Source organism: Anabrus simplex, chromosome 3 (assembly GCF_040414725.1).
Source record: "Anabrus simplex isolate iqAnaSimp1 chromosome 3, ASM4041472v1, whole genome shotgun sequence".
Taxonomy (NCBI): Eukaryota; Metazoa; Arthropoda; class Insecta; order Orthoptera; family Tettigoniidae; genus Anabrus; species Anabrus simplex.
The window spans coordinates 439,398,263-439,421,534 of NC_090267.1; the positions used below are offsets into that span (position 1 = coordinate 439,398,263).

At 38.9% G+C, this 23,272-nt stretch overlaps 1 protein-coding gene across 2 annotated transcripts in view; it reads right to left on the bottom strand.

Moving 5' to 3' along the window:
* LOC136866490 (anaphase-promoting complex subunit 15B) overlaps window positions 1-23,272 on the bottom strand; it is a 65,875-nt gene that overhangs the window by 41,646 nt on the left and 957 nt on the right. For both annotated transcript variants that reach the window (XR_010859554.2, XM_067143502.2), the window contains exon 2: window positions 3,386-3,445. Coding sequence is in view for 1 of the 2 variants with exons in the window: in XM_067143502.2 (XP_066999603.1) it covers window positions 3,386-3,445 (60 nt within the window). In the remaining variant the exon portion in view is untranslated. The remainder of the gene's footprint in view (window positions 1-3,385; window positions 3,446-23,272) is intronic.

The following is a 23,272-nucleotide window of genomic DNA, read 5'->3' on the forward strand; positions in this document are numbered from 1 at the left end:
CACCTGAAGACATCCAAAGCCGGGTTATCTTCAGAACCAAAGTTCATAAGTGGCAAGTTGACCAAGAGGAAAAACCAAAGAAGAAGACCGGAACAACATGGTCTCAAGAGAGAAAAGAAGCACACAGCAAACGAATGAAGGAAGTGTGGGCACAAAGAAAGGCAAATGCCTGTCTCTAAGTACTTTGCGTAGTCCTAATGGGCTCATTCGCAATATATATATATATAATAATAATGTTCCGGACCGTCATCAAATGTGCGGACCGCGCTGGAAACGGCTACTGGACGGGTAATGACTAAGAATGCAGTCCGACCGCCGGTTCAGTGCCGCCAAGGCACCCAATATAACAGCACGCCGGATCTCCTGAAGGATTTTATCCATATTAAAAATGATTATAGGAAAAGATGGCAAAGATTTACGTACCCAACTGACCGGGAGGAATACCTGAGCCTAGCCCGGGAAGTACGAACTCGATTGCTGGAAAGGAAGATTGAAAAATGGGAGGAAACGTGCCGTAAAATAAGAAAAAACGAGTCAGATCGGGAATTTTGGTGGATTCTCGCAGAAAACGAGTCAGATTGCGAATTTCGGCGGATTATATATCTAAAACAATAAGCATTCAATTATAAATTTCAGTATAATACCGTAGCGAAGCACGGGTATCTTGCTAGTATATATATATATATATATATACACATACTTGTCTGCAGGTTGCCACAAATGTAATTGTGGTGAACCAGTAAAACGCTGTGTTGCATAAATATTAGTCTTATCTACCATTAGGTCAAGAATATTATCATCTACGAAATCAAATAAATCACATGGTCTTCCTTCAGGCAAAAGGGTGCCTACTGTTGACTGAACACCAGGTTGACCAGTGAATTCAAAATGTAAATAATTCCCTTATGGATTCAACCAACTAACATTAGAAACTTATATTGATCCTATCAGAGCTTGACTGTCTATCATCATAGTAAGGTCTTCCACAGAATCAGCAGAAGAAAATAGATCTTCCTTCCCATCCTCTGATTCGGAAGAATCTAGGTAGAAGTAGAACTTGTTAGAAATGAATACACTCTTAAGTCAATGTTGATTTATATTTCTGCAGTAGTTGCGAACACCCTTACCTGGTAACATTTTCTTTACCATTTCAGCTATTCTCTTGGAATACTCAGACATTCTTATAATCACAACAGCACTAAATACCATCCAAATAAATGCTACCCTACAACAATGTTCACACAAAAGTGTGCGATTAAAAGAACAACAATGATCTTATATCAGCACAGATGCTGTCTTGCCAACTGTTGAAGCATGAATGACCTGAAATATCTAAAAGAAAGTATTTTCTATAAATGTGAGGGAAATTTGCCCGGAACACTACGTGGGTATAAACCTCATTTTAGGTCCGTATTGAAAATTTAACAGTTCAACAATGATAAAGGTGTTGTAATTTATTCCACCAATTCAATACTTATATTATCACGTATAGTTGTTACATAATTAAATTCTTAGTTACATGGAACATGTTTCGCCCTCAATTAAGGGCATCTTCAGCCTAAATACAATAATCAAAAATACAACTAAATTAAAAGGGGACGTTAAATACAATCATCAAAAATACAACTAAAATAAAAAGTGGAAGTTAAAAGTTTAGTCTGTTCTTAAAATTCAGAACAATAAAATTGTAAAAAATGATAAAATAAAAAGATGCTAATGGAAAACTGTCTTATGATTAAACTATAATCTTGTCAGAGACTAAAACTTCTATTAAAATTCGAATTAAAACAGTTCATATAAAATATTGGAAAATCAAAGTGGTAGTAATAAAAAGCCAACGACTCAGTGTAATTTTTCATATGTTGGACAGACTGGGAGAAATTTTATGACAAGATACATGGAACATGTTAACGCGGAAAAACATAGGAAATACTCAGCGATGAGTTTGCATATGAGGGAGACTGGCCACAGATTTGAATCCATAGAGAAAGACTTAACGATAATTAGAAACATACAAAAAGGAAGAATGCTGAATGAATTAGAAAGTTTATACATCTATTTAGATCAGACGTACAATAAGCAAAAGAATCTCAATGAAACCACGGACAATAAAAGTATGTTACATGAATTAATGCCGAAATTATTAAAGTCAGTTAGTTCGAATAAATTTAGGATACCTAATATATTTAATTCTTCAAACCCTAATACTCCTCCCATACCTACAGATATTAGGCCTACTTCCAGCAATGCAGTTGACTCCGCCCCTTTGTCAGCCTCGTCACATTTGACTCCACCCATCCTCTCCTCCCTTCCGCACTCCCCTATTCCTTCCCCTCCGAGTTCGCTACCGCCTCTGCAGCACAGTTATAACACCAGACTTAGAGCCAACAGACGGGCAGCAACCAACTCAACAGTAGTTAAGAAATAACAACTTCCACTTACACGTAAGTCCTCATCTGTTTCAAAATTATGTAAGACTGAATTCTCTCCTTACGTTCAATTTCTTATTTCTTCTTTTCCTTTTCTTACAGAAAACTTATTTCTGCATCTGTTGACATTTTCTGGCAAGGATTCAGCCATTTTATTACCTACCGGTGCTAACGGCCTCTTACAATTTTTCAATAGATGCTTCTGCCTTACTTACTACGAATTTCATCAACGGCCTTGAAAAGATTGTATTCATGACAATCAAGTTTATGCTTGTGTACACGCCCTCATGTCGTTGGCTTTTTATTACTACCACTTTGATTTTCCAATATTTTATATGAACTGTTTTAATTCGAATTTTAATAGAAGTTTTAGTCTCTGACAAGATTATAGTTTAATCATAAGACAGTTTTCCATTAGCATCTTTTTATTTTATCATTTTTTACAATTTTATTGTTCTGAATTTTAAGAACAGACTAAACTTTTAACTTCCACTTTTTATTTTAGTTGTATTTTTGATGATTGTATTTAACGTCCCCTTTTAATTTAGTTGTATTTTTGATTATTGTATTTAGGCTGAAGATGCCCTTAATTGAGGGCGAAACATGTCCCATGTAACTAAGAATTTAATTATGTAACAACTATACGTGATAATATAAGTATTGAATTGGTGGAATAAATTACAACACCTTTATCATTGTTGAACACTACGTGGGACCGCTGATCCCAGCGGAATATTTTTTATGATAGGACCAGAGCAGTCCTTAATGTTTTTCATTTCATTTATAACATTAAGAGATTAATACAAAAAAATGCACAGTCCAACGGGAAGGTTTAAAAAAAATGTTTGTCACTCAACATGTTAAACCTCAAAACAAAATTAATGCAACAGAAAGAAACTTCCAAGCCACTCTCTTTGACAAATATTAAAAGGTTGCAAGATTCTGTAGTTACTTACCTCTAAGGCAGTTTTTCCAATAGGAAGCACATCAGAATCTTCTTGAGCAATGCTATTCAACTGAAATGTAGAAAGAATAAATGATTACAATTTAAATAATTCAACACACAAAACTTCATTTTCATTTGTCATATAGACCTGAACAATACAAAGGAAGAAAGAGAATTGTTAAAAGAAATACAGTCGAACCTGCCCTAACGGACACCCTTATTCAGCAGACACCTCCCTATACGGAAATTTTCCTTGGAACCGATTTTATTTTACATAAGACAAGTGTTAAATTGGCCTCATTTAAGCGGACACCTCGAACTCCGGACATCGCCATTTGTCCCGTCCACTTGACTTAAGCGGACACTTTACACGTTGCAGGACAATTTATTACGCCGGACCACATGCCATCCTTTCTTTTAAAACCATTCTTCAGACATAGGGAAATCCCTTTTGAGTGTTTGTACTATTTCTAGTGCGAGGGGAGAGAGTGTACATCGGAATGCAGTTCTACCTATTGATGTACAGGCCTATTCCGAGAATTCTAATTGCCCAGAAATGCTGCCAGAGACTGTTGACTCTCAAGTTACCTGGGGATTTTTGTCCCTTCTTGCATCATTCTATTCATAACTCGGATTGTCGCTGATAAGGTCGAGCTCAGGTAGTCAACTTGAGAAGGAAAAGACAGTACAGGCGCTAATTAGTGAGACAGAAATACCGTAACATTTGAGTTGTCTGTTAAACATGAATAACAAGGGACGATCGTGTTTGGATCTCCAGGCAAGAAAAAAATGTGATTATAGAAAGTGACAAGGGAATTTCAGTGAGAAAGCTTGCCGAAAAATTCAACTGCAGGAAAACTCAAATAAACACTATTGTGAAGAATAGAACTGAAATTTTAAAGGAGTGGGAGGAAAGTAGAACACTATGGAACTATAAAACAGACTTTATTCCGATTTGAGAATATCACAGTTAAGAAAACATGTGCTAAATTTACACAGACGAAGCTTCACGATTACTTCACGAAGCTGAAATGTTTGTAAATGATGTAAAATCACTTATAATAACTCTCTATGAATTACTAACACAGAAATGACTTAGAATAATAAATATAAAGATATGTATGCTTATATTTAAGATGGATGTCCTTTGCCATTAAAATGTTCGATTATTTTTACAACTTGTTTTAGCGGACACCTCTCGTAACGGACATTTTTCCTCGGAACCGATGGTGTCCGCAGAAGGGAGGTTCGACTGTAGAAAGTAAGAAAATTATATTTTTTGGACATATCATTACTAATATTTTTTTTTAAATTTACTTTGCATTGCAGCAACACACATAGGTCTTGTGGCGATGAAGGGATAGGAAAGGGCTAGGAGCGGAAAGGAAGCACCCGTGGCCTTAACTGAGGTACAGCCCCAGAATTTGCTTAGTGTGAAAATGGGAAGCCACGGAAAATCATGTTTACGGCTACCGGCAGTGCGATTCGAACCTATCTCCCGAATGCAAGATGACAGCTACGTACCACAAACCACACGGCCACTCGCTAGATACTAATATTTTTACAGGCAAAATGTTAGGGAAGAAAAGGAGAAAGTGATCTAGGAAAAAGTAACTGGAGGACATCAGAAGAAGAATGGGATGTGAAAATTACATCAAGATAAAATAAACTGTAGAAGACAGAGAAGAACTGTTGTAGCCACAAGGAGTAGCCTTTAAAACAGAAGACAGAGAAGAACTGTTGTAGCCACAAGGAGTAGCCTTTAAAACATGGATGACTGAATGAAAATGAATATAGATGCAAAGAGTACAGTAGTTTTGATTTTTTTTTTATGTGCACGAACACAGTAGGGTAATGGTTCATGTAATGAGTTCATCAAGTTATGCTCATGTCCATAAACTATGGGCAATGCCCGAGTGGCCAAGAAAGTGATTTAGAGTGTCCGTATTCCAGTTATTGTAGGATAAGAATGTACATCTTGAATATACACATAGTCATAGCTCTCCTTGTGCTCTGGCAGTTAAAACTACAATTTACAAGCAAAAAAAAGGAAATTTGCAACACCTGCAATCTTGCCAATTGGCGACATTGGTTAGTGTTGTTTTATGAGGCCAAACAACAGGATTATCAACCATTTTTCATATTTTCATATTTTCAAAATTATAAACTATTAAGCAAATCAAATTAGAATGAATGTTCCCTATGAATAGACACTTGAAATTCAGAACATCAGAGGATCAGCAGTTTGCCATTCGCTAAAACGAGACCAAATAATGTTTCCAGTAAAGTATGCATTGTGTTCTTCACTTGGCACTTTATTTCCCCACATTGTCTCTATAGCAATTGAGTCATTTATCTAACCGTGGGACAGTTGGGCTGAGTAGCTCGTGGTAAGACTGCTGGCGTTCAGAGTGCAACTCGCAGGTTCGATCCTGGTTCTGTCTGTTTGTATTCGAAGGTGCTCGAATATGTCAGCCTCGTGTTTTGGATTTACTGGCGTGTAAAAGAGCTCATGCTGGACAAAATTCTGGCACCTTGGCATCTCTGAAATCTATAAAATTTTAGTTAATGGGACATAAAACCAATAACAACATTATTAACCCTGGGACAAGTTTATCGATGCCACTTTCATAAAATGTGGTGTTCTACACACTGAGCCAGTGTTCACTGCTGTTCTGGCATCATCATCATTGTGATGGAACCTGTGATATAAGCACTTGGTGACAAGGTGGAACCTCGATAAACACTCATTGGAAAGTATACTGATAAGTGTTCTTGTATATTCTTTGACAACAAATAATTAAAGTAATCACGTAAAAATACGGTGTTTCTGTTGTGTTTTCTCTTTCACGCCTGCATGACATAATGGAAAAGTAGTTCAAAGCAGAGTTTCAACCGAGTGAAATCAGTAAACTTCACGACTTGGAAGAAAATATGTAAATACAGTTCTGTGTACATTGCCAACACCTACCTACATCTCACGTACAGATGAGCCAAACATTATTACTGTTTGCATTAGACCATGCATATAACTGTTTGATTTCAAGGATTATAGCTGCAAAATTCAGTGGAACTGGTTGTTTGTATTCAGTTTTCCTTATTCTAATATGTTATGTTTGCTTGCTGCCATGTTAGTAATCCTTTCTCCAAGCATCGACCAATAGCGTTACTTTCAGATGCACTGCCTTTAGATGCACGCATCTACACTGTAAAGAGCTTCATGATAATAACACTGCCAATTCAACGGTAATTTGAGAGTACATGTCTAAACTAATTCACAGAAATGAGCACTAGGAACGTTGATGTCACTGGAAGCAATTCCAAAACACAGCTACATAATTTAAAATGTAGGAGGAAACAGGAAAGAACTAATAACACGTGGTTTGCAGCTGAAGTTAACAAGTTCAATGACTTGACCACATTCTCCGACTATGAATATTACAAAGATAGACTTCAGTATTCCTTGGCCCAACTGACCCAACTCGACGAGGAAATCCACGACCTCCTGGATGACAGTGCATACGACAATGACATAGACGTTTGTGAAGAATACACTGAGACTGCAAAGCACGCAATCTAGAAGGCATTGCACGGAATAGTAAACATCGTAGCTACTTCGCCCGCAAACATAAATCTTTCAGAAACCTCAACTGGCACCACGCAGACGTGAAAGGAAAGCACAACAGAAACACCATGTTTTCTAAGAATATACAAGAACACTTATCAGCATACTTTCCAATGAGTGTTTATTGATGTTCCACCTTGTCACAGAGTATTTATATCACAGGTTCCATCACAATCATCATCATCATCACTTTAAAACCTGTCTCCCCAAGATGTTCTTTCAAAGCTGGAAAGAGATGAAAATCACTTCTCTGCTGTGTCAACTATTGTGGGTCTGTCACTCAACACAGTCAACTGTTGTCACTATCCTGCTTCCAAATTTGGAGTACTATTTCATCATACTCTGACGACTTGCCACATTTTTACCATAGACTTCCACCGAATGACTATGAATTTTTGCAGGTAGCACATTCCTTCATTGAGAAATCAAATAACAGTACAAACTTCCTGCTTGAACGACGGCTCCAGTTGACCCTCCATCTTTAACTGGCTTTTGTTACCAAGGTGGTAGTGCACGGTGCTACCCCTCATAAATTTGACTTCTTCAATCCCGTACAATGTTAGTTCCAAGCCTTACACACAACAGGCTGAGAATCTATGCACTAAGGCAGCCATTCCCAAACTGTGGTCAGCGATGATAATCCAAGGGGTCCGCAATAATAATGTAAATTGTATGTATTTAAAGAGTAAAAATGTATTCTGCACACACAATTGTGTTCACCTACACACAGTATACCACGTAATTCTTAATTTGGCCGATACATGGGCGGCGATTATTACAAGGCAGTGTAAGTAATGTAATTATGAGACACTTGGAATTGCTAGTATCAACACTCAAACCAGATTTTCCACCTGAGAAATACCTACTTTGAGAATGAACAAGAACTGCCCACCCTTGAGGAAGATCAACTAGCCAAAGTATCTTGGCAGAAAGTGAAAAATAAATTTAAATATTGTATGGGTGGAGAATCAGGTGGAGTGGCATGTTTACATCCAGGAAGTTTCATGAATCTATCACACCTCCACGTCTCTGATCGACATTTGGGTCCATGACACCCCCCTACAATTTTTAGAAAGGAAATACTGAGTAGAATGCCTTTCATGACAACATTTGCCTTTGCTGGCAGGACTAGTGTTTACAGTGCACAATGTCTTCTGGTATGGGCTAGAGTAATTTTGTTACTTTCATTGATCTGTCTCTGTCTTATACTTGGCTTTGACAATATGAAAGTGACTAAGGTATGAGTGATGCTAGTAATACCATTCCTTCTGCAGCCAGTCCCTGCTATGAATGATGTGAAAATGTTGCTCATAGGGCCAGTTGGTGCATGCATTTCAGTGGGCTTGGCAGACTGATATGTAATAGCAACTTCTGGCTCGGCGAGGAAAGCAACGGGAAACTACCTCACTCCTTTCCCCAGTACGCCTCTTCAGTGATGCCTAGGCCATCTATGACAGCTGATGGTGGAGCTGTTGAGGATCCAACCAGCCTTAGGGTTGAAGACTGAACATACATACATACATGACAACATAACTGTGTGATTATACTTTTTCTGTTCTCACACAAATGTAAACGAAGTACAGAAACAGAGCTAATGTAGGGGCTGATCATCGGTTCGAGTGACTACGACAGGAAAACAGCATCATCTGTCTCAATGATCCAACAACCACAAGTGAAATTTTTCAAGCAAGTTTCCAGATCCAGACTGTTGTAATTATTAGCTAAGTGTCACACTGTTTTATAATTTCTTTGCATTTATAAAGTATATGTAAATGGAGTTCAATTAAACTTTCAAACAAAGTAAATATTAGTCCTTGCTTGTTGTTTAAAGGGGCCTAACATCAAAGGTCACCGGCCCAAATATTAGTCCAAAATTATACAGATAAAATCAAACATGGTATCATTACAAAATTCTTTTTCGTTTACTGAATGCAGTATTATGTTCTATGACTAAGCGGTTCTTGGACATGCATGCAATATGCTCGGGGGACCTCGGAGACAAAAAGTTTGGGAAACCTTCACTAGGACGTTCTCTTTCCTCGAGAAGTAAGAATGTGTAGGTCTCAGAATACTTATTGTCAACCTGTCTAAATCTATGGCATGAATCCATGAAGGCTGCAGAGGAAACATTCTTTTGTCAGGGAGCATAAGAAGATAACTGCTAATCCTAATGAGCAGGATTTTTTAAAAGACAATGTATCTCCCTGCGGTTTGAATTCTACATTTTTAAAAAGTAGGTCTCATAGTTATGATCACAGTATCAACAACAACAAAAATCCAAACCCCACAGCACACCAGCCACAAAGATCTGTGGCCTACCAAGTGACTGCTGCTCAGCCTGAAAGCTTGCAGATTATGAGGTGTTGTGTGGTCAGTGCGACGAATCTCTTGACCGTTATTCTTGACTTTCTAGACTGGGGCCGCTATCTCACATAGCTCCTCAACTGTAACCATACAGGGTGAGTGAACCTCGAATCAGCCCTCTGATCCAAGTAAAAATCCAACCTGGTTGGTAATCGAACCCAGGGCCTCCTAGTAAAAGGCAGGCACACTACCCCTAAACCGCAGGGCCAGCTCACAGTATCAACAGTCATGTAAAATTGAGGAGTTAGATGCAATAACAGCAAGTTAAGTTTCCGCCAGTTCTTTGGTTGGAGAATATGTCGGCGAGTGGAAGGGAAAGATCTGTGAACAGTAGGATACGTCCAGAACCATTCAGTGCATTAATAGCATCACAATTAGTAAAAGACTGGGTATCAGCACTTCGACCGATGTTTCTAAGAATGCCGCCTGCTAAAGGCAATGATACAGGATTTCGAGCTGTCCACTGCACAGGACCATTTCACCCCATCCAATGGTCCAGAAATGTCTGGTCGGTTTTTTTTTTTTTTTTTTCTAGTTGCTTTACGTCGTACCGACACAGATAGATCTTATGGCGACAATGGGACAGGAAAGGCCTGGAATGGGAAGGAAGCGGCCGTGGCCTTAATTAAGGTACAGCCCCAGCATTTGCCTGGTGTGAAAATGGGAAACCAAATAAAACCATCTTCAGGGCTGCCAACAGTGGGGTTCAAACCCACAATCTCCCGGATGCAAGCTCACAGTTGTGCGCACCTAACTGCACAGCCAACTCGCCCGGATATGTGTGGTCTAAAACCTTGCACATGGTTGAGAAATGTGAGGGGGCGCACCATCATGTAACAAACCACATATCTATGTATATTCTGGTAACATATCCATGAGAAATTTCAAGTAATTTTCTCCTTTCAAACAGTATGGGAGTACAAAAGGACCAATAATTATGTACCCTTATTCGTACCAATACATTTAAGGAGAACCGCTCTTGAAAGTGCCTCTGGACAACAAGGTGGGGTTTTTCTATGCTTCAGGTATGAGTGTTATGAAAATTCATCTCATGTGAAACAAGATTCATCTGTGGCAAAAATTTTGGAAAGGAAATCCGGCTGTTGCCATTTCTTATTCAGAAACAGCTGACAGAATCGCTCCCTGTGGAGAAAATTGTTTTTCGAACGTGCTGAGCATGTACATGGTATGGATACAATGGCTTTTCCCTAAGTGTTCGATGTACAACATAACGAGACACACCATGTTCATAGGCTATTCCTCCTTCCCAGGTCAATTTCAACCAAGTCTAACATGTCTTCCTAAGCCATAAGTACATGTTGTTGATATGAATGACCCCTTCCCTCAAATATAGGCTGCAGCTGTCACTGTTTCGAAGTCTCTAAAGAACATCAGCAAAAGCCTGATAACTTGGATGTCTTTGGTTGGGAAAATGTTCTGGACAAATGCGCCCTGCCCTTATTTCATCCTGCCTTACCATAAATTGAAATCATATCACACATTTCATAATTTGATAAAGCCACTTCGCCTGAACTCAGAGCAAGTACCTGCCTGCAAGTCGCAATACAATGACCTCGAGAAACATTGACCTAGAACACTGCACAACCTTGGAGGGAAGAGCGGCCTGGGGAAATCACAGCTGTGTTGATGTTCTGTTTAGCACAGTGCTTCTCAAAACCAGCGGCCGCTGTTTTATGATTTATTTTCTCCTACCCTAATTTAAGTAGGTGTAAAATTTTTGACGATATTTGCTTACAATACAATCTTCCACCACCAGTTCAAATGATGTACCTTATTTCAATTACACTCTGCAGAGAGAGAAACAGTATAAAAGTTCACAATTACCGGGCGAGTTGACCGTGCGGTTAGAGGCGCGCGGCTGTGAGCTTGCATCCGGGAGATAGTGGGTTCGAATCCCACTGTCGGTAGCCCTGAAGATGGTTTTCTGTGGTTTCCCATTTTCACACCAGGCAAGAAGCTGTACCTTAATTAAGGCCATGGCCGCTTCCTTCCAACTCCTAGGCCTTTTCTATCCCATTGTCGCCATAAAAACCTGAGTCAGTGTGACGTAAAGCCACTAGAAAAAAAAGTTCACAATTAAATGATACTATTTTTTAAGTAGGAAGTGTTTTCAAATTGAATTTTATCTTTGAAATCCTGCTTTTTCAGCCTTCTGAGCTCAATATGACAGGTTTAAACTCGGCTCAGTTCGGTAGTATTTGAAGGTGCTAAAACATGCCATCCTAGTGTTGGTAGCTTTATCGGCAGGTACAAAAAACTACTGCAGGTCAAAATATTGACACCGCGGTACCCCCAAAAGCCGTAAAGTAGTCGGTGGGATATAAAATTGATAACATTATTATCAGGGGCGTATTCTCCTTGTATACAAGGTATTCATTGCATGCATTATAATAGTGCAAAGAAATGTCTGAACTACGATTTGAGGTTGTTTCAAGTCAAGTATTAATTTCATCTCTCAGAAGTTCAAACGTTCCGTGCAACTGCGCTAGTTCTGTTGCTGGTGTAATCTCGCCATCTAATCCACCGTAGAAAGAAAGAGAGAGAAAATGGAGAAGTTAAGGGCGTAACGCAATCAATCTTAAAATTGCATTTGGTGGCAAGCATAGTTCTGAAACCCTCCAAATGATGTTGCTGAAATTGAAATTTGGTCACCATCCACATACTACCCTATGCCATCTGTTAACAACTTTGAGAAAGTCGGTATGTCCAAGCTTACAGTGAGCGGGAACCACGGATTACCCCCTAGCGAGAACCCAACGTGACGAAAGTGACCAATGTCATTAGAGTGATTTACCTCCAGTGCTTGAATAGTGGCTGACTAGCGAGTTCGTTCATCGTGTGTTTTATTAGTGAATTCACTCATTGTGTGTTGATTCTGTGCTTTTCCTTGTGTCAATGTTTTATATATTAATGATGGATGAGTCTAAAACAGTCCAACTCTGTGGTGTAGTGGTTAGTGTGATTAGCTGCCATCCCTAGAGGCCCAGGTTCGATTCCCGGCTCTGCCACAAAATTTGAAAATTGGTACGAGGGCTGGAATTGGTCCCACTCATCCTCGAGAGGTCAACAGTGTAGAGAGGGAGTGGGTGAGATTCCTACCTCTGCCACCCTCGAAGTGGTTTTCCTTGGTTTCCCACTCTTCCTCCAGGCAAATACCGGGATGGTACCTAACTTAAGGCCACGGCCGCTTCCTTCCCTCTTCCAATCTTCCCATCCTCCCACACGGCCACTGTTCAGCATAGGAAGTGATGCCACCTAGGAGAGGTACTGATCCTCCCTCCCAGTTGTATCCCCGACCCAAAGCCTCATACTCCAGGACACTATCTTTGAGGCAGTAGAGATGGGATCTCTCGCAGAGTCCAAGGGAAAATCCAAACCTGGAGGTAAACGGATTAAGAAAGAAAGAAAAAGTGTTTGAATCTGTTTAAAAAGCCATTTACAACCAGTTCGTTTGGTGAAAATTTAAAATTAAAAACAGAAAACGAGAATTGTGTTCGCACGTTCAATTCAGAAACTTACACTAAAACTGTTTGGCTGTGCGACTCTGTCACTAAACAAATTATTCTGTTGGCCTTGCTTATTGTTTGTCACTGAAAATTCCCCTTGGAACAGCAAGAAACATGGTTATGCTGATCTAAACATTCTGCACACTGCTACTGCGAGGCACAAATTCTCATATCCACGCATGGATATCCTTAGGTACCTTTGGTAAAACTAAGATAGATTTGCAGTTGGATAAGCAGAAGCAGGAAAATCTTCTAAGGTGCAATGAAGCCGTTAAGAAAACTAGGGAAATTCTGAAACGGCTGACTGCAGTGACGCTTTTTAGGAAAGCAAGAGTGCGATGAAAAATTTGACAGTCACTTCACAATAGCGAGTGTATTTACTGAACTTTCTCCACTCATACATAACGATTTATTTCAAATCATCTTCACCAGAATGATCACTGAAATAAAGATCCATTCGGGAAGCTAAATTCGTAGGAATTATGATCGATGTCCCACTCCAGTCACCCGAGTGTGGTTAACAAGCCTCCTCCACTCCTTTCTGTCCTTCCACTTTTCCTGCTCCATTACTTCCGCCACATCCAATCCAGCTTCTCTAATGGCCTTCCAAATCTGATCCATCCACCTTCTTATCGGTCTTCCAACTGGTCTCTTTCCCTTAACTTCTCTTTCCAATTCCCTTCTTGCTACCCGTTCCTTTCCAATTCTTTTTACATGTCCGAACCATCTCAGTCTTGCTTTCTGTATGTTCTGTGCTAACGGTTCTATATTTAACTCTTCTCTCATTTTAATATCTTGAATTCTATCACTTGTCTTTTTAACACGTTTGCGGCAGCTCAGATAACGGCAACCATTACAGTGGTACCATAATACTTTTTTTTGTTTAAAGTTCATTTCTGTGTCCTTATGCATTTTAGATTATTATTTTAATTATTTCAATATTATTTATGTGCATACGAGCCATGACGCACGCGCTGCGTCAGCGGGACAACCGATGAGCTTTTCGCCTTCGGTACCGTTTGACGCATCATGTGCGTCATGACTGGTAATGCAGTGGAACGAGGAGAATAATGTTTTGTAGGATTGCAGAACTTCTTTACAACAGAAAAATAAGTTTTTGAACATATCACAAAAAAATACTGTGCAGTAGAATCTTATTATTGTTGTGTGAATAATGTAAACTTACATTACTCCATAAGCTGTATAATGTAACTAGTCAATACAGTGTGCTACAACAAACACAGGGAGGCATGCCATTGTTTGTGGTCAATTATTTCTATCTCTCGTGGAATTCCACATTTCTCAAGGAACAAGCCTGGCTGTCCTGGACACTCCTGCAGTAGAACATGCTGTCCCTGTGCCTACTCTCTTCATATCACTGTTCGCACCGTTTCTTCAGTCTATGTCCATTCTCCTTAGCTGCACATTTACTGGCAAAATGAGTCCCTGTATAGGCAGTATGAGAGATTTTGGGAGCCTACGAAACGATGGCCTGTAGTCAGCTGGTAATAACTCCTCAATTACCGCCAGTCAAAAGTCGTAGAGTGATACCTTCTTTACAGAGAACTTGTTATACAGCATGTAGGAATTGTATATCATATCATTTCAACCACATGAATTCCTAGTTTTCGATACCACTTCATTGTTTTTCTTATGAAAGGATAGCAGGAAATCATTTGGTTGTGGCAATCTGTGCCTGACGTATGTCTATTATACTCCACTATCGCTTTAGGCTTCAGTTTTTTGGCCACTCTCTTGTTGCTGACCTCCGCGCTTAACCCGCCACTTTTCCACGGCTATGCCATTAGCATAAGAGCAGACAACTTCGCCAACTTTTAGTTTGCTCTCAACTACGCTGGCTGGTGTTTCTTTGAGCATACCAATAGAATATGTCCCATTACTGAGAAGAGTAGCAGATAAAGAATAGCTATTATAGAAATTGTCCATATAGAGTGCATGTCCTAAATTTAGCCGGCCTTGCATAAGATGGAGCATTACATTTGCAGCATGGCCTTTCCGACCTAAGTCGTCTGTTATCCCGGTGTGGAAAGTAAAATTTATAACCGTTGCATCCAGCTCTGTGAGCATATAGAGCTTGATGCCGTATTTATCTCTCTTATTTTTTATGTATTGACGAAACATCAGCCTACCATGTCACAACATCATGGATTCGTCAATACACAGCTCCCTCTCAGGTTCATAAACCTCTTTCATTTTATCATTGAAGTACTCGATCATTGGTCATAATTTATACAAACGGTCTGGTGGTTTTGTATCTCCCTCAGCTGGGTTTCTTGCAAAATGGAGGCACTTCAGTAGAAGTAGAAATCTATTTCTATTCATGTAGTTCCTAAAATATGGAATGCTGAATAACCTGTGTGTTTTCCAGTAATCCCTAATATGAGACACTTGCACATCCATGTGAAACATAAGTCCTAAAAATACATGGAACTCATCCAAGGTGACATCGTACCAGTCCGTAATCCTTGACTTTTCAGTGACATTTCCTCGCAAAAATAACTCTTCCGCAAATGCTTTACATTCAGTGACAATGTTATTCAGCAAGTTGTCATCTGCAAGCAAGCGAAAATAATCAATAGGTTTTGCGTCACTTGGCAGTGGAACCTTCATTCCCGGCCGACCAATAAAGTTTATTTGTTTCATTGAGGACGAATCTGAACTCCAGGAAATGACCCCTGAAATATTACCCATGTTATTTGGCAGGAAATTTGGAGATGAGATATTACTTACGTCTTCCCCATCTTCTGTAATGTGAGAATTGGGAGTAGACGCTCGACACACACATCCGTGATTAAAATTCTCACTCAAGTGCCTAGTCACTTTTCACACTGTCATTGCTATCAATGCTGTCATTGTCACTAGCGTTCAGGAGAGCTTCCAGACTATCATTAATTGCAAATCGCCTGTTTATCCCGCTAAGACGGGGTTTCTTCCGGTGAGAAAGTTCTGAAACTTCACTGTTCTCTCTTGACATCGCAGAAATGTATGCCGACTTGTAATGGCTACAGAGATTGTAACTAACAATTAATCTGATGCCCAGATGGCGCATATGTTTAATAAAACCTTAACAATGCACAGATAAGAGGTCTGTTTGTTTACTTACATATTGGCGGAAATACGAGCTTTAATATATGGTGCGGAGTGTGACACACAAGTCGTCATCGGCACTGAGTGAAAGTGGAGTCATGACGCACGTGTCGTCTTCGGCCGTGAATGTGTTAACTGATGTTCTTAAAAATTTCGTTTCTACTGGGTACTTTGTCATCACATAAAAGCTCTCTGACTTGATGATAAAATGTTGTACCTTTACTTAGTCTGTTATTAATTTTAGGGTTGATTTCATTACTTCCATTAATAATGCTACCCAGATATGTAAACTGTTCTACATTCTCTAACCGTTCTCTGTTTATGTTCACTTGGCTTGTCCAGTCTCCTTTGTACTTCCTTTTTCCCCTTTCCCCAAATTACCACATCATCTGCAAATACCAAAGCATTCACTTCATCACTACTGATACTCTGTTTTACATGTTTTATGATTTCATCCATCAATATAATAAACAATAATGGTGACAGTGCACTTCCTTGCTTGAGACCTTTTTTTTGTATAAAATGTTTCAGAGTCACCACTCCCCACTTGTACACTGCTTTTACTCTCATGATACAACATTTTTATCTTGTTAATTAATGATTTTGGTACATTCCTATTCAGTAGGCATTCCCATACATATTTTCTCTTAACTGTATCATAAGCTTTTTCCAAATCCAAAAATACGAAGATGATTTCCTTGTTCCTTTCCAGATGTTTTTCCATTACTGTTCGCACTGTAATTTCAAGTCTATTGTTGGTCTATTCGGTCTAAAGCCATATTGTCCTAGAGGAAGGACTGTGTTTCTATTATATCCCTCAGTTTTTTGTCTATGACTATTATTTTTTAGCCCATGTGATAACAGGGTTATACCTCTGGAGTGGGACATTGATGATGATGATGATGATGATGATATGATCAATTAGACTTCTGATGTTTTGGACTTTTCACAGTTGTCTACCATCCTCAGATATGTTCATAAGGGTGATGTTGAAAGGATTTGTTGGTTTCTATCATGTGAGTTTTGATAGAACAGCAAATGCATTGGTGAGACTTGCAATTAAGTGTCTGGATCAATTTGAGTGCTGTAATAAATTAGTTGTGCAGAATTTTGATGGAGTGGCAGTGCTTGCAGGTCAGCTGAATGGTGTGCAACTAACCTGCTGGACAGTACCCTCAAGAAAAGGATTCCTAAGCTAGCTCCAACAAGGTGGGAACTATTCCAGCCAAATTAGTACAGACCATAGTGGAATATCGTGCTCGTCTCCAAGAGCTTCACGAAAGTATTTTGGAGGAACCTGGAATAACATTACAATCGATGAGGCAAGCGGAACTCTTGCAAAGTTAACGGAATTTCAGTTCGATTTTCTTCTGAATATTTTAAATGAAATGTTTTCATTGACTGATGTTATAACATCCTTCAATCTAAGACCCCAGACATTGCATTTTGCACCAGAGAAGTGAATTAAGTTTCTAATGAATCAATAATGCAAAACAGTGGATTTGCTAATGTCTGGAACAGAAGAAAAATTTGATCCCCCCAGGAAAAAGGAAGAAACTTCATTTTCAGTTAAACATGAGTATAAGAGGGTTTACCTGAAATATTTTATATTATTCTAGCACAATTAAAATATCGCTTCTTTTCATTAGATTTGTCCTTACCTGAAAGGCTTGATTGTAAGAAAATTTTAATTTTTTCTGGTAATTTTCCTGAAGAGCAATTCAGTAAATTGGAAAATATTTTGATATAGTACGACTTAAATCCGAATTGAGGGCAATGTTTACTCCGAAACACTTCAAAGATAAGACTGTGGCTCAAATCCAGAAATTCCTATTGACAAGTGGTCTTCCCGAGCTTTGTTAAGTCAGAGTCGTCTCTCTATTAGGAATGATGTCTATAGAAAAGGATCTTCTTGCAGAGATGAAATCATGTGACGACTTCTGCAGCAACATCACCAAGGAATTCTGCAAAGAGAATCGCAGCATCGAGTTCACATACATGTAATTAGGGTGAATATAATCGGAATTCATTTAATACATTGTGCTACTGCATGGTTACTAGTTGCACACCTCGGTGGAGTATTCAGGATACACCATTGATTATTATTATTACTACTCTGTTCCCAATCGCCAATTTCTTTAATTAGGGCCGAAGGACAGATTCCTACACAGTAATGTTTTAATTTCGATGAAAAGACCAAATCAGTCACGAGCAAGTGGTAATAAGAAAAAGGGTATAATGACACTAGAGCCAGTATACGAGAAATTACTCAACAGGCATTTCACTGAAATGTGTGTTCCAGTTGAACAGTTAAAAAGACAAATTTGGAGAATGAAATAACAATTGTTCAAAATCTCATCAACTGCAAAAGACAGCTCTTACTTTTGTGTATAATCATCATTTCCCCTTGCTGGGTCGAGGTATTTATGGCACTTCTCCATCTCCCTGTTTCCTTCCACAATCTTGTCCCAGTCTAAATTTCATCTTCTTATGCCTCTCTTAACTGGTTCAATCCACCTTAATCTCGCCCTCTTGCCCTAGCATTTTGCCTCCAGCATCTGTTTTGGAATTCTATTCTCCTCCATCCTCTTTACATGTCCAAACTACCTTAGTTTATTTTTTTCAACTCTCTCATTTAGCTTCCCTATCCCAACTTCCTTCCTTATATCTTTATAACTCACTCTGTCTTTCCTATAATACTTCTCAGGAATTTCATCTCACTGGCTTGAATTCTTAAACACTGGTATTATTATCCCTTTTTCTAGTCTCCTGGTACACATTTGTGTTTCCACACACACTTTAGTAGTCAGTACAACCGTTGCACCACACTGATTTCATCCATTCCTTGTACTGCTAACTCCACCTCCAGAAATTGTTATGTCTTCCTTTGTTGTTGAGCCCTCACACTGTACTGCTTGTATCTCCCCTGTACAGTTGTTCACATTCAATAGCTTATCAAAATACTCCTTCCACCTTCTCTATATCTCTTCTGGGTGTGTTAACAATTCCCCATCTTCCTTTTTCACCAGCTCTGTGGTAACTCTTTCTGTCCTCTTACTTGTTGTAAGTCCATACAGCATCCTTTTACTGCCACTTACATCCACTTCCATTTTATGTGTAAATTCTTCCCAACTCTTCTTCTCCTACCACCTTCTTACATCTCCGTTTGCTGTTGAGATACTTCCTTTTGCTTTCTTCTGTTTGATCTCTGTTCCATTCTCGCCAGGCTGTCTTCTTTTCTTTCACTTTTTACTCACTTCCTCATTCAATCACTCCTGAAAATCTTCCTGTACAATTTCCATACTTTTATTTTGCTTTCTCATATCTCTTTTAGTTTTTCCATTTTTCCCAACTGTACTTTTGCCACTACAACTATATGGTCCCCATCAAATGCTTCTCCTGGTAAAGATGACACATCCATCAACTTTCTGCGATTTGTTCTTTCCACCAAAAAGTACTCAATTACTGATTTTGTTCTTCTGTCACCCCACCCATATCTCGTAATCTTCCTGCTGTTTTTCTTTGAAACCATGTATTCCCCACTGTAAGTCCATTCCTTTCACACAAGTCCACTAGTTCCTCTCCTTCAGGATTCCTTTTCCCATATCCATACGGTCCAATGACTTCTTACTTTCCTTGTCTCTTGTATCCGACTTGTGCATTCAGATCTCCCATAATAACCACTTCCACACCTGAAATCTCTCTTTCTACTTTCTCCAAGAACCCTTCAATATCTTCTTTCCTGTTTCCTGTCTGTAGTGCATACACCTGTATGAAGTCCATCACTTCATTCTTCATCTTTAGTCTAACCTTCATTATTCTGTCACTCACACATTCTACCACTTCAACATACTCATCCAATTGCTTCGAAATTAGTCCCACTCCGTTTATTGCCTCTTGGCCACCACTCCAGTATCATGTATATAATTTCCTCAATTTCTTTCTTCCGTTACCTATTTCACTTCACTCAGCCCCATCCTACTACTTCCTCTGCCTTTCCTGTCAGGGTCATAAGATTTACTATATCTTGATGATGATGATGATGATGATGATGATGATGATGATGATGCTTGTTGTTTAAAGGGGCCTAACATCTATTTCTATCTTAATGTTAATGGTTCATGGAGTGGGTTACTGTAGTCGCATCCTAGTTTGTGAACTATGGGCAACGGCTGAGTGGCCTAGTAAGTGGTACTGAGTGTCGGGATACCAGTTGCTAAGGAGTGGGCATCTCGGACATATTCTGAGCCATGGCCTTCCTTGTGCTCAGGCGGCTAGGGCTATACAATCCACCGGTGGTTCCTAATCCGTTAGAGGAGAGATCCTCGCTTGAACTATGTGTAAGTAGGGTAGCATCCTGCTTCATGAATTTACTGAGCTCAGAACATTTTAAGCAAGCCTCGGACCTATGGGAGTAACAGAGTCCCACTCCCATTTGACAGGCGAGAGACACCCTGGAAACAACTTGGCGAACAAAATGGAATTCGATGGTGAGCTATCAACATTAATGGGGCTTATGGAACAAAGAAAGTAGAATTGGCTGAGTCAGCAAAGAGGATGCATCTGGATGTGCTACGAGAAAGTGATATTCGGGTAAGGGGAGATAATGAGGAAGAGATTATAAAGTATACTCGACGGGTGTTAAAAAGGGAAGGGCAGAGTCTGCAATAGGGCTGTTCATCAGAAATGCTATTGTACGCAACACAGTTTCTGTCAGGTACGTAAAGATGTGGGTAGATTTGGCAGTTGGAGGAATTAGGAAGGGAATTGTCTCAGTGTATTCACCAAGTGAGGGTGTAGATGAGGATGAAGCTGACAAGTTTTATGAAGCATTCAGTGGCATCGTAGTCAGGGTCAACAGCAAGGATAGGATAGTGCCAATGGGCGATTTCAATGCGAGAGTTGGAAAAAGAACTGAAGGATATGAAAGGGTGAATGGTAAATGTGGTGAAGAAATGTAAGCTAATAGGAATGGGAAGCATCTGCTGGACTTCTGTGCTGGTAGGCTATAGGTTTAGCAGTCACAAATACATTCTTCAAGCATAAGGCTATTTACAGCTATACATATAGTACGCGCACTTTTTAGTGATAGATTTTTGTACTCGGTTGAGGAGAAGAAGGGAGCACTGCCGGTTCCGGTAGTACTGTCAACTGAATGAAAATGAAATCTGAATTGAATCGACAATATGATCGATTGATACGAATTTTCTAAACCTTTATAATCTTATGCCAACAACTGTATCACACAAAAGTAAACAACAACAGTATGAGTACTTAAAGTGTACGCCAGATGTCGCACAGCGATGATAAGCGATTCTTAGTTTGTGTTTCAAAGGTCGCCAATACGAATCTCAAAAGATAACCGACGTCGACCGATTCAGCACTAGGGTGTAAATCTTTTCTTTTTTTTTCTTTTTTTCTTTGCTATGGGCTTTACGTCGCACCGACACAGATAGGTCTTATGGCGACGATGGGATAGAAGAGGCCTAGGAGTTGGAAGGAAGTGGCCGTAGCCTTAATTAAGGTACAGCCCCAGCATTTGCCTGGTGTGAAAATGGGAAATTACGGAAAACCATTTTCAGGGCTGCCAATAGTGGGATTCGAACCTACTATCTCCCGGATGCAAGCCCACAGCCGCGCGCCTCTACGCGCATGGCCAACTCGCCCGGTAGGGTGTAAATCTATCGCTAAAAAGGGCGCAGATAATATATCTTAATTGACTTCAAATCTAGTGATGAACATATTTTTAAAATCATTATTATTAAAGGTTAGATGCAGTTTTTGAGATTTCAAAACGGAAAAAAAGTAGAATTTGTAACAATATTAGTGCTTGATTTTGTCTTCAGTTTCTCTCTAATTATGATTATAATGTGCATTTAATAATAAATAGGGTAACTATTAAAATACAAGGAGTATCAGAATAATTTTTAAGAATTCGTTAAATTTGTCCATGAGCTCTAATGCTTAATTTACTAATTTAAACAAACAATCTTACTTTAATTTGACCTTATATACAATTATCTCATTTAATCTGACAAGCATTTTGCCAATTTTGGTGAGTTTTCTGTCAGCTGTATAACACCCGTTACAATTCCTGTAACATCAGTTATATTCAAAATCGTGAAATAACAAGAAAAAAAACCAGTGATTATCCTTTTTTTTAAATTATATGTTTAGTTTTTCTAGTTTCTTTCTTCTGCAATAAAATTTGCAAGTTTCTACTGGCTGTCATCTCACAGAGTTTATTGATTTTCACCATGTAGGCCTATCTCAACAAGTGGGTTGCATTTGTGTAACACCTGTTACGGTATGGTTTTTTTTTTTTTAATACTGACATAAGTTTTATTTCAGAAAATAATAACCCATAGTACACATAAAAGTAAGAGATATCTTTTGCAACTGACGAGATTTTGATCAACACCCGTTACAATGGAATGCCTGAAAACCCAAAATGTCCTTTTCTTTAGTGAATCTGCTTAATTTGGTGGTAATCAGTTTTACTACTTCATTTTTACAAGTATTCTTCATTATGCAACGGCATCATTGACACTGTATATATAAATGTGATTATGGATATACAGTACATGCGATTATGCCATGCATGCCTTGTATTTGTGATAATAGATGCTATTAACCACTCTGTATATTGCATGCCTCTCTCTCAGCAATACCCCTTCAGAACACTGCTATGTTAATGTGTGACAGCTGACATGACAAGCGAAAGGAGATCATCTGGATTTGAAGGAAGCCTGTTTTCAATGGATGACACAGAAAGTAATATTATGATGTTGAAAAATATATTCTGTATTTGCAAGCCAAGTCCTTTTAAAAACTGATGATGTAAAATATTTAAAAAGTTCCCTTGTAGTCAGAACTGGGCAAAGTATTTCAACTGTATACGAGTTGACTAAGTTTGTAAGTACAGGAGATATTATAGGTAGAATTTTGTAAATTTATTAAGGATGAGCTGTGTGTTTAATAGAAAAAATTGTTAGCGTAAATTGTATAATATTGTATTATAGGAAAATGTTCTTCTCTTGTTAATTTAAAATTTAGTGCTTGACAATAATGTATTTTAGTGTACCATTTGCCACGGAGGTAGACACCTCATTTGCAAATAAAGAGATTTTGACTTGATTCATGTAAAGTCAGTTGATTGTAGTTTGGAGTTATTACAATTTGCAGCATACTTTTTTTTTTCTACACCAGGGAACAATGCAAATGTAGAAAGAATCTCAGCACAATGGACTGATAATAGGAACTGTTTCAAAGT